Below are 13479 nucleotides of genomic sequence, written 5' to 3'. Positions count from 1 at the left end.
GTAAAAAAAAAATATTAGACAATATGAATTACGATCAAATGCGGTGATCCAAAAATTTACAACGATCGAAATGTTTTTCTATAGGAAACAGAACTCGTTGACGATTTTGGTGATTTGACTCCAGGATAGGGGTGGTATACTACGACGACATACACTTTTTGATTTGTGTCAGTATTTTTTATTTACAATGAGACTTACTGATGTAGTTCTTTTATTTATAAAATATGTTTATGATTTTTATTATTTTCAAAATTTTTATTTAAATTTTTTTTTAATATTTTATATAATAATTTTTATGTATTTTATTATACGAATATTAATAATATTTAATTTTTTTATTAATATCTTTCTATGTATATATATTTTTTTTATCACAATTTTTTATTTGTTTTTTTTTAATATTTTCTTTATTTTTGTATATTTCTTTCACTTCGAGCACCTCAAATTTCAATAATTTGGTCACAACTTTACAACAATTTAACGAAAACTCTACACCGATATCTTTCATAAAACGAAAAATAGTTTAGCAAACCGTTTCCATTGAAGGCCGAATAAATTCTGCAGAAATACAAGGAATTCGTTTTTGAATTGGCAGTCACTTTTCAAAAAAAAAATAATAATAATAAACAACAAAAACAATGCGATAAGACTGAATTGCTGCTGCTAATTTCCTCGGTACTGACTAAGTGTTATTTGTTGTCGGACACATGTTAAAAAAAATATGTGACGGCGACGACGACGATAACACATAAACGTATTCCTAACTCTAAAAACAAACAATAAGAAGAAATAAATAATTGAAGCGAAAAATAAACTGAAAATCCAGTTGTAAATATTGATAAGAAATCATTTGTCCATCCACCCAATTCGGCAGACGAACCAGCCATCCATTAATTCCGTGGTACCTTTTTATACCCTTCACCACACTGTGGTACAGGGTATTATGTCTTTGTGCATATGTTTGTAACAGGCAAAAGGAAACGAGATAGACACATGGTTCCTTTTGAGAATATGCATAGAATCACTTTCGGAGTCGATTTACGCATGTCCGTCTGTCCGTCCGTCTGTCCGTCCATGTATTTTTGTGAACAAAGTACAGGTCGCATTTAGGATCCGATTTGGATGAAATTTGGCATAGGTCACTTATTTGTCCCAAGGACGAACCCTATTGAAATAGGGAAAAATCGGTTCAGATTTAGATATAGCTCCCATATATATTTTCGCCCGATATAGGCACCAAAGTACCTATATATCATTCGATTTGCACGAAATTTGGCATAGCGTACTGAATGAGGTCCAAAATGATGTGTGCTGAGTTTCGTGAAAATCGGTTTAGATTTAGATATAGCTCCCATATATATTTTCGTCCGATATAGGCACCAAAGTACCTATATATCATTCGATTTGCACGAAATTTGGCATAACGTACTGAATTAGGTTCAAAAGGGTGTGTGCTGAGTTTCGTGAAAATCGGTTCAGATTTAGATATAGCTCCCATATATATTTTCGTCCGATTTAAGGTAAACGTGGCACCAATGTACCTATATATCTTTCGATTTGCACGAAATTTGGCATAGCGTACTGAATTAGGTATAGAATGATGTGTGTTAAGTTTCCTGAAAATCGGTTGAGATTTAGATGTATCTCCCATATATATTTTCGTCCGATTTAATCTAAATAGTCCACCAAAGTCCCTATATATCTTTCGATTTGCACGGAAGTTGGCACAGCGTAATGAAGTAGGTATAGAATGATGTGTGTTAAGTTTCCTGAAAATCGGTTCAGATTTAGATATAGCTCCCATATATATTTTCGTCCGATTTAATGTAAATGGTCCCCCAAAGTCCCTATATATCTTTCGATTTGCACGAAATTTGGCACTGCGTTATGGTTGAGGTCTGGAATGATGTGTGTTAAGTTTCTTGAAATCGTTGAAATCGGTTCAGATTTAGATATAGCTTCTATTTCATCTGTTGAATATGCTCAAAGTGGTGAAGGGTATCATATAGTCGGCCCCGTCCGACTTTACTACTTTCCTTACTGGTTTACCTCTTGATGGTATGAAAGTTTGAAGTTTCGTTAAACAAGACAAAAGATTGTCGGCAAAAAAAATTCGCAGATTTTCATTGCAAATCAATTTCTAATAAAATTAGGTATATAGTTTGCTGGGGGAAAAGAAGTCGATACGACATGATTGACAGGGCTGATATACTATTTTCGGAAATATATTTTTAATATTTTTTTATACACAATTTATGATTTGGTATTTATTTTTGATTATCAAAATTTCTTATCTGTCAAAGGCAAAAAAAATAATAATGAAAAATTAATTATGTTTTGATTTAATCGTACGATACAAGGTTATTAGGAAGTTCGAGAAAATGAAAGGGATCTCTAATTTTCTTATGAAAGAATTTTTTTCTCAAATTATATTCGAAGATGGGGAAAATTAATCCACAATTTCTGGTAGCTTCCACACAAAATGGTCAAATTTGAACTGAACTTTAAATAACCTAATACTTTGATTATCCCTGTATAATGTTTTAAGAAGGAACCTATCGGCTGACTCCATCTAATACCTCCCCCATAACGGCCAAAAATTGGAAAATAACAAATTACAGCCAATTCGAATACCGAGTACAAAAGAAAAAAGAGACCTTCACTGATAGAATTTTTGTTAGTGAGATTTTACACCCAATGAGAATATATTTTTTATACCCTCCGCCATAGTATGGCGTCATATTAATTTTGTCATTCCGTTTGTAACTCATATTCATTTCCGACCCTATAAAGTATATATATTCTTGATCAGGGTAAAATTCTAAGACGATCTAGCCATGTCCGTCCGTCTGTTGTAATCACGCTATCTTCCGAAGCAATTTAGATCGGGTGCTGAAATTTTGCATAGGGTTGTCTTTTGTCTGCAGGCAGGTCAAGTTCGAAGATGGGATATATCGGTCCACGTTTAGGCATAGCTCCCATATAAGGGTACCCCAAAATTTTCGGTATTTTGGGGTTCTTGAGCGCGTTTTTCAACCGAATTCGCTGAAATTTGGTACATTGGGTTCTTATTGGGTACTAAATGTCGCCACCAAAAATTATATATAAAGGTCCACTTTTTCTGGTAGCCCCCATATAACGGTACCTCCTAATTTTCAGTTTTTTTTTTTGGGGTTTTAGTCGTATTTTTCCACCGAATTGGCTGTAATTTAGTATTTTGAGTTCTAAATAGGTTCCAATTCACTCCACAAAAAATTATGAATATAGGTCCATTTTTTCTGGTAGCGCCCCATGTAAGGGTACCCCCATTTTTGGGTATTTTGGGATTCTTGAGCGCGTTTTTCAACCGAATTCGCTGAAATTTGGTACATTGGGTTTTTATTGGGTACCAAATATCTCCACTAAAAATTATAAATATAAGTCAATTTTTTCTGGTAGCGCCCCATGTAAGGGTACCCCCATTTTTCGGTATTTTGGGATTCTTGAGCGCGGTTTTCAACCGATTTCGCTAAAATTTGGTATATTGGGTTCTTATTGGGTACCAAATATCTCCACTAAAAATTATAAATATAAGTCCATTTTTTTCTGGTAGCCCCCATATAAAGGTACCCCCAAATTTCGACATTTTGAGGTTCTTGAGCGCGTTTTCAACCGAAATCACTGAAATTTGGTATTTTGTAGCCGTATATGGAAACAAATCTCCCTACCAAAAATTATTAATAGTCAACCCCTTTTAGGCGTAGTCCCCATATAACCACATTTTTTATATTAATACAATTATCTGATTTTTCCGCGTTTTTGGTTTGGTTCTAACACTCTGTTGTAATCATTTCACCTGCGAAGGATATGGAGATAAAAAACTAGAACGTACGGTTCGATAATGAACTATATGTGAACTATAGCCCGCATTTAGGCTTAGCCGTAGCCCCTGTGTGGGAGGTACCAGAAGGCATGGACCGATATTCCCCAAATTCGGACTTGAACTAAGTTTGGAAGACATAATAAGATGGGATGAAATCAAATTCTTTTGAAACGGATTTGGTCCTAAGAAACATGGGGTCTAGAACCAATATGTCGATGAGGCACGTTTTCACCGTGTGAAAGTGTATACACACTAATTAGCCATAAGGCTGAGGGTATAATTTTCTATTAAAAATTATTGTTTACATAATCGGTTTGTAGAAATGTCGGTATAGGTCCATTTTTTGGTATGTTCCCTATATTTTCATTTCAAGTACCTGCCAGTATATCTATGGTGGAGGGTATTCAAAGTTCGGCCCGGCCGAACTTAACGCTTTTTCACTTGTTTAATTTATTAATTATTTCAAAATTTATACCCGCTACCTCGTTAGGGAATGTGGGAAGTATTTAAAACCCAATACCAACCATTATTAACACTTTTGGAACCATTTAGTACCGATGTTCTCTTATAGTACTTTTTTCCAAAACGACCTCCATATCACAACCCTACACACCAATTCTGACCGCAAAACAAATTTAGCTCTATACAAAAATTTGTCATTTTTACCCTTTGTACTCGTGTAAAATTTCCAAATTTAAAATATAGCTTCACCCAAATCCAAATTACCAGTACCAGGTAGTGAACATTAATATAAATTGCCATAACTTCCAATGAAAATCATACAATCCAATGGAAATCGTATTACTCAATTTCAGGATTCCAGCTCTATCGGTTATCTTTTAATCCAAACTGTACCAAATTTAGTGCCATATAGTACACATCAGTAGACATTTCCAAAACTTCCAACATAGCCCAATCCTACACCCCAACAGTAATCCTAACTTCAAATTTCAAGATTCTAGCTCTATCGGTTCACTTAAATCCATATTTGGTTCTATTTTGTACACATTGGTACAAATTTCCAAAACTTTCTACATATACCAATCTTATACCCTAACAGTAACCCTATCTCCAAATTTCAGGATTCCAACTGTATTGTTTCACCAAAAATTTAAATTGTACAAAATGTAGTACACATTAGTATGAATTTCCAGAACTTCCTACATAGACCAATCCTACACTCCAACAGTAATCCTAACTTCAAATTTCAAGATTCCAGCTCTATCGGTTCACCCAAATCCACATTTGGTACCATTTTGTACACATTGGTACAAATTTCCAAAACTTCCTACATATCCCAATCCTATACCCTAACAGTAACCCTATCTCCAAATTTCAGGATTCCAGCTGTATTGGTTCAACCAAAATTTAAATTGTACAAAATTTAGTACACATTAGTATGAATTTCCAGAACTTCCATTTTGTACACATTAGTATAAATGTCCAACTTATTCTACGTAGCCCAATCCTACATCCCAACAGTAACCCCAAGGCAAATTTTCAGGATTCCAACTGTATTGGTTCACCAAAAACTTAATTTGTACCAAATTTAGTACACATTAGTACAAAGTTCCAAAACTTTCCACAAAGCCCAATCCTACACCCAACAGTGATCCGGACACTAAATTTTAAGATTCCAGCTCTATCGGTTCACCCAAATACAAATTTGGTATCATTTAGTACACATTAGTACGAATTTCCAAAACTTTCTACATAGCTCAATACTACATACGAACAAAAATCGTAACTCCAAATTGCAGGATTCCAGCTCTATCAGTTCACACAAAATTCAAATTGTACCAAATTTAGTACAATTTAGTACGCATAAGTATGAATTTCCAAAACTACATCCATACCCCAATCGTACACTCTAACAGTAACCTTTTTTTCCAAATTTCAAGGTTTCCAGCTCAATTGCTTCACTTAAAAGTCAAATTGTACAAAATTTAGTACACATTATTACAAAATGTACAAAACTTTCCACAAAGCCCAATCCTACACCCCAAAAGTGATCCGAATGTCAAATTTCAAAATTCCAGCTCAATCGGTTCACTCAAACCCGCATTTGGTACCATTTAGTACAAATTTCCAAAACTTCATCGCATCGGTTTACCCAAAATTTAAATTGTACAAAATTCAGTTCACATTAGTAGGAATTTCCTAAATAGTTCTGTCTGTTCACCCAAATTTAGTGCCAAATTTAGTACACATTTGTACAAATTTACAAAACTTTCCACAAACCCCAATCCTTCACCCCAAAAGTGATCCGAACGTCAAATTTCAAAATTCCAGCTCAATCGGTTCACTCAAACCCGCATTTGGTACCATTTAGTACAAAATTTCCAAAACTTCATCGCATCGGTTTACCCAAAATTTAAATTGTACAAAATTCTGTACACATTAGTACGAATTTTCAAAATTCTCTACATACCATAATCCTATACCCCAACAGTGATCCTGACTCCATATTGCATTGTTGTTCCAGCTCTATCGGTTCACCCAAATTCAAATTGTATCAATTATAGTACGATTTAGACTTTTCGTACACATAAGTGAAAAAATTCCAAACCACTACGTATATATCCCAATCCTACACTTCGACGGTAATGTTAATTTACATTTTCAGGATTCCAACTCGATTTGTACCTCGCAATTAAATTTGTACCAAATATAGTACCATATAGTACTTTTCGTATACATAAGAAGACGCTTCCAAAGCCAGTTCCTTATATCGACCCTGCTTCTCAACCTTAATTTGCATTCTAAATTTCAAGTTTTTAGCTCTATCCATTCACATACTACGAAATTGTACTAAATTTAGTACATTTTAGTACTTTTCGAATACTTATAGTTCGAATGTCAAAAAAAAACCCCTTTGCTATATCTATTCTACACTCCCTCAGCGACCCTCATTTAAAATTTAAGAGTTCTAGCTCTACCGGTTCGTAAAATACAAATGTTATCATATTTAGTACTTGTTAGTACTTTTCGTTTTTGCTTTATTATTTTCTGTTCATCTTTAAGAACAAACAAAAAAAAAACACTTTCAAAATCATTTCTGCCAAGTGACTCATAATTTGTATTTTTTTTTAATTTTTATGTATTTATTGTTTTCAAATTCTTTGCAAAGATAAATAAACAGCACCAACACTCACTGCTTTGTGTTTAGCGATCATGATAAGAAGTCAATATTTAAAAAAAAATAGCAACAACAACAAAAATCACAACGACCGACAAATATAAAAAAAGTATTCAGTTGTTTAGGAATGTTTAAAGTAAACTGAATTCGAAAAAAATGTCACCGAGTACTAATTTTGAATCCTTTCATGTTTGTTTGAATGTGCGTGACTCCTACCGGGAAAACAGGCAGCAGAAGGGTTAAATTATATCGAAATATAAATAAACATACATATATGGGAATAGAACAAGCTATGGCTAAGTTGACCGGCTGGTCGGCTGGTGGGCTGCCCGTCTTTGGTGGTTATGGCAATAAATGATGACTAAAGTACTTTTTTTCTTAAAAAAAAAAACATTACTGATATGTTTATTATAAACTAATAATTATGGAAGTAGGCATATATACAAGAGTAGGGAACAAATATAGAATCAAAATATAGAATTTTTGAAAAATTAATTATTAAAGAAAAAATAACAATTTTTAGACAATCAGTCCAAATATATACGACTATTCGAAATTTAAATTTTTAAGCACCTTTTTGAACACAATTATTGTAAAGCAATATTTTATCCCACCAATATACATTTTATATTAAGAGGGAACTCCTCTAAAAACGTTGTGACTAACAAAAACAAAAACACACCAACAAGAAAACGTGACAAACTATGCATTTCATTTTAAAATAGATGACAAGCAATTCAATATTATTATTGCAAGCATTGTTGTATTTGTTGGGTAAAATTCTAGTTAGCATTTCATATTCCTCCACATTCAATAGTAATAATCGTAAAACGTGTTGCTATTGAGGCAACAAGTGAAACTAATATCTTAAAACTAAACTAATCGCGAATTATATGCGAATATTAAAAAAAAATAAAAATAAAAAAGAGTGAAGGTGAGATTTTTACACCCAATGAGAATTCAAAATGCCAAATAACCGAAAATTCGGCTGTATATTGAGCGATCTTTACACATTCATTTGTCATGTCCCCTTCGCCGTGCACAGTTTCGTGATATTCCGATTATATTTGTTGCCCAAAAATTAAATGGATTATCATTGAACCAGAACCGGACCTACATGGAGAATTTTGTGAAAATTGGTCTACAACTGTGTCCTGTAATTTAATTACAATTTCAGTGGACAATCTGTCTCGTGTCTAAAAGCCGGTATAAAGGTTTTTAAAATAGAACAAGTGAAAAAGTGTTATGTTCGGCCGGGCCGAACTTTGGATACCCTCCACCATAGATATACTGACAGGTACTAGAAATGAAAATATAGGGAACATATCAAAAAGTGGACCTATACAGACATTTCTAAAAACGGATTATTTAAACCATAATACAAATTTCAGAAATTTTTGATTGATTCAAATTCGAAGATGGGGAATATCGGTCCACTCCTTCTGAAACCTCCACACAGGGACTAAGTCTAAATGTGGCTATAGTTCATTGTCGAACCTTAAGTTCTAATTTTTTATCTCGTATATTTTGTGGATAGATTTGGAAACTTTTAAGATCTCAATGTACCAAATTTCAGCGTATTCGGTAGAAAACGCTTAAGAACCCCAAAATACCGAAAATTTGGGGGGTACCCGTATATGGGGGATATCCGAAAAAATTGACCTATATTTATAATTTTTTGTGGAGAGATTTTGTACCTATTAAGAACCCAATGTATTAAATTTCAGCGTATTCGGTTGAAAAACGCGCTCAAGAACCCAAAAATACCGAAAATTGGGGGTACCCTTATATGGGGACTATCCGAAAAAATGTACCTATATACATAATTTTTTGTAGAGAGACTTGGTACCTATTAAGAAATAAAAATACTAAATTACAGCCAATTCGGTGGAAAAATACGATAAAAACCCCCAAAATACTGAAAATTGGGAGGTACCGTTATATGGGGGCTACCAGAAAGTTTTGTGGAGACATTTAGTACCCAATAAGAACTCAATGTACCAATTTTCAGCGTATTCGGTTGAAAAACGAGCTCAAGAACGCCAAAATACCGAAACGTGGACCCATAAATCCCATCTTCGAACTTGACCTGCCTGCAGACAAAAGACAACCCTATGCAAAATTTCAGCACCCTATCTCAATTCCTTCAGAAGATAGCGTGATTACAACAGATGGACGGACGGACGGACATGGCTAGATCGTCTTAGAATTTTACCCTGATCAAGAATATATATACTTTATAGGGTCGGAAATAAATATTTCGATGAGTTACAAACGGAATGACAAAATTAATATACCCTCCATACTATGGTGGAGGGTATACAAATTCCAAATGTCCTATTTAAGACTACAAAACTTCCTGAGACGACCTTCAATAGATATATAGAGGAGAGTTGAAATTAAAGAGTAAACCTAGAAGAGGCCCCAAAGGTTTTTTGAATAATTCAAATTGTTGAAGAAGATGCTTCTGAGGCCATCAAGAAGATTGAGTGACTTTTGTTGATCTACAATCGATATAAGAACTTTCTTGGGTTTTCTGTTGATCATATTATCGAAAAATTTCTGGGGGCCTTCAATAAATATACACTAGCAACCCGAGGTCTATTTACAAAATCAGGTCAGGGAAAAAGTAACCTTCGGTAGCCCTTCAAAACATAAACTTTATTTTGTCTATGGAAATAAGAGGCATCAGAGTTTTCTATAAAACCGATAGAGGAAATATCCAAATGAAGTCCTTCATGATTTCAAAAAGAAGCCTGCAAAGACCCTCAAATTTCTCATAGAAAATATCGTTGTGGCCTTTTAAGGGCCCTCAAAATTTTGATTACAATTGAAAGAGGGCCTTCCACTGATAATATATCATAAAAAAAAAAACTAAAAATAAACTTCTAAAACCCCTAACACCTCATAAACTTTGTTAAAATAGAGAATTTTCTTTGGACAGAGTTTTCTATAACACCAAAAACCTCTTCCGCTCAAGAACCCCAAAATACCGAAAATTGGGGTACCCTTATATGGGGCCTATCCGAAAAAATTTGCCAATATTCATAATTTTTTTGTGGAGAGTTCTGCTATGCCTAAATGTGGACCGATATAGCCCATCTTTGAACTTGGCCTACCTGCAGACCAAAGATGACTCTATGCAAAATTTTGGCGATCTATCTCAATTGATTCCATTCTTAACAAAGTTAGCCTTCAGAGCCTCTTTACTTCTCTTAGACTTAAACAATGTTCAGATAAAAATTTGTTGGGTTCCTTAAGACATAAAAGTCATCTCATGAGCATTCCTCCATGTCTGAAAAAAGAAGTTATTAAAAAAACATTAGGATGTCCCTCTTTTGATTGAAAAAATTCTTATCACCGTCTACGGACACAATAGGCCTCGAAGCTTTCAATAGAAATTTAAGACCCGTCTTTGAGAGCTTCTCTATGGCCAAACAAAACTTCTCTAAAGCCCAATCCTTCTATAGAATTACACCGTGTTTGAGAACGCCCTCAGAGGTGAAAAATATCCATTTGAGCTCAACCACGACTAAAAAATGAGAAATAATTAAACTGACAAAAAATATTGAAGACATTTTTTGGACTCCCTGACCTCCCTGAAATTTAATCTTCAGCTCTTTTTTAACGCTTAGATATGAAACAACAACAAAACACAATCAAAAGTAGAATCATTAAAACTAACAAAAGGTAAGCCTAATAAATATTCCCCGAGCACTATCCTCTTTTTCCAAAAGTCATTTTAAATTGTTTTTATTTTTTCTCGCAGATGGTTAATCAACGAGCTAATCATCTGTCAATAATGCTGCCGCCACCTCATTCACTAGAAATGCAACCTTTGGCAAAAAAGGGCTTTTGGAGGTCCCTCTATATACGTATAAGGCATTTAGACATTAGAGCATTTTTTTGCGGTATTATGAGATTCCGCATGGCCCGAAGCCCTAAGAGGGGCCTCACCCCTTCCAAAGGCGTTTTGAGATCTCTCTATATATGGAAGAAACCTCCTATAAATAAACAAGCATAAACATTATCAAAAAAGAGAACAGTCATTGGACAGATAACCTCTTCCATAGGTCCTCCATTGTTAACAAAATTAGCCTTCAGAGGCCCTTTTGCTTCTCCTAGACTTTAACATTGTTCAAATAAAACTTTATAAGGTTTCATAAGACATATACGAGACTTGCCAGAGATTCATTTAAATCGAAAGATATATGCTGACTTTGATGCACCATTTAACTAAAATCGGACGAAAATATATATGTGAGCTACATCTATATCTGAACCTATTTTCCCGAAACTTAGCACACATCATTCCGGACCTAATTCAGTACACTACACCAAATTTCGTACATTTATATTGAAGGACCATTCACATGAAATTGGATCCATAAACACATTCAGCAACCTAAACTAAATTTTTCATTTGGGACAAAATTATGAAAATCAATTTAAAGCAAATATCAATCGGACACCCGTTGATTATTTGGATAAATATCTGATAAACATGAGGAGTTTGGTGCACCATTTACATAAAATAGGACGAAAATATATATGTAGAAGCTATATCTAAAACAGAACCGAATTCAACGAGACTTGCCAGAGATTAATTTAAATCGAAAGATATATGCTGACTTTGATGCACCATTTAACTAAAATCGGAGGAAAATATATATGGGAGCTATATCTAAATCTGAACCGATTTTCAGGAAATTTAACACACATCATTCTAGACCTAATTCAGTACACTACACCAAATTTCGTGCAAATCGATAGATATACAGGGACTTTGGTACACCATTTACATTAAATCGGACGATAATATATATGAGAGCTATATCTAAATCTGGACCGATTTTCAGGAAACTTAACAAACAGCATTCTATAGCTAATTTATTACGCTATGCCAAATTTCGTCCAAATCGATAGATACGTAGGGACTTTGGTACACCATTTACATTAAATCAGACGAAAATATATATGGGAGCTATATCTAAATCTGAACAGATTTCTCCGAAACTTACTACTCATCATTCTAGACTCAATTCAGTACGCTGTGCAAAATTTCGTGCAAATCGAAAGATATGAAGGGGTTTTGGAGCACAATTTACAATAAATCGGACGAAATTATATATAGGAGCTATAACTAAATCTGAACCGATTTTTCCCAATTTCAATAGGGTTCGTCCTTCGGCCAAATAAATGAGCTGTGCCAAATTCCATCCAATTCGGATGGTAAATGCGACCTGTACCCTGTTTAAAATTTAACTTCAACAGACGGACATGCATAAATCGACACAGAAAGTGATTCTATGCATATTCTCAAAAGGAACGATTGGGCTATCTCGTTTCATTTTGCCTGTTACAAACATATGTACAAAGACATAATACCCTGTACCACAGTGTGGTGACGACTACCTTATGGAGCCTATGACTACTACCTTATGGACCCTCAGACATTTTCTAAAAATACATTTTTGGCATACTTACATTATTCAAGGAAGTTGGATGATGTTGTTGTTGCTGTGACGAAGGACTTGTCGATAGCGAATCAATGCCACCACCACTTGCCGATAGATTTGTATTCGAACCACCGCCGCCGCCGCCACCACCAACTCCTCCAATACCCGTAGTAGAAGTATTTGAACTGTGAAATGATTGGAACAGATCATCGATACATTCATCGCCGGCATTAAAACGCACCGTAATTGGAACTGTGGTATTGGTGCTGGTACTGCTGCTATTATTGGAGCTACTTGCCGCCGACGAAGATGATTTATTTGTGCTGCTGGTGGCTGCTGCTGCGGATGACGTTGACAATGAAGTTGATGAGGATGATGTGGTGGTAGTGGATGAAGTGGCGGCAGCATTATTGGCAGATGATGAGCTCGTTGATGAACCACCTGCGAGAAAACAGGAAAAACGAAGAATTTGAAATGATGTTTGAAATTTGAATATTATTTTGAGAATGTTTGATTGACTTACCTTTTGTTAGTTTTAATGAATCCATTTTTGTTGGTTGTGTTTTGTTGTTGTTAGAATCCAAGAATTAAGGTGCTTCAATTTCAGGGGGATTTTTATTTTCTGTTCAGGGAACCCAGTAAATAAAAAAATGTTCTTTAGTATTTTTTTGTCAGTTGAATTATTTCTCTGTTGTTCTTTGTCTTTGCCTTTTTTGTTTGTTTTGTCGTGTGTTCTAATTTATTTCGGCTATTATTAAAAACAAGCAAATTGGGTTGTTGTTTTTGTTTTCTTGGGGACCGAAACGTCAAGAAAAGTGACACCACCGGTGCTTTTCTTTATTTTCTTCCTTTTGTTATTGTTTTTATTTAAGTTATGTAGCTGTGAAGTGTCAGTGAGTGCTGGCTGGCTGGCCGACTGACTGTATGTCTATTTGGTGAGTGCACGGCTGCGGCTTTAGTTCAGTGTTTGTTGGCTGTCTGCCTGTCTCGTTGAATGGGTTGACTCTTTTCCGGCTGCT

The 13479-nt window shown here is 34.6% G+C and overlaps 1 protein-coding gene across 1 annotated transcript in view; it reads right to left on the bottom strand.

Annotated features, from left to right (window-relative positions):
- The window catches only part of LOC133331557 (uncharacterized), a 74772-nt gene extending 61764 nt beyond the window's left edge, over positions 1-13008 (bottom strand). Inside the window, exons 1-2 of the mRNA XM_061539941.1 lie at positions 12984-13008; positions 12489-12901 (exon numbers count right to left, since the gene is read on the bottom strand). Of these exons, the coding sequence (XP_061395925.1) occupies positions 12489-12901; positions 12984-13008 (438 nt within the window). The remainder of the gene's footprint in view (positions 1-12488; positions 12902-12983) is intronic.
- Positions 13009-13479: the final 471 nt, after the last annotated feature.

This window comes from Musca vetustissima, unplaced genomic scaffold (assembly GCF_032173495.1).
Source record: "Musca vetustissima isolate MV318-11 ecotype Yass unplaced genomic scaffold, APGP_CSIRO_Mvet_v1 utg1319, whole genome shotgun sequence".
NCBI lineage: Eukaryota > Metazoa > Arthropoda > Insecta > Diptera > Muscidae > Musca > Musca vetustissima.
The sequence above is the reverse complement of the archived record's forward strand: the minus strand, read 5'-3'. Positions and strand labels throughout refer to the sequence as shown.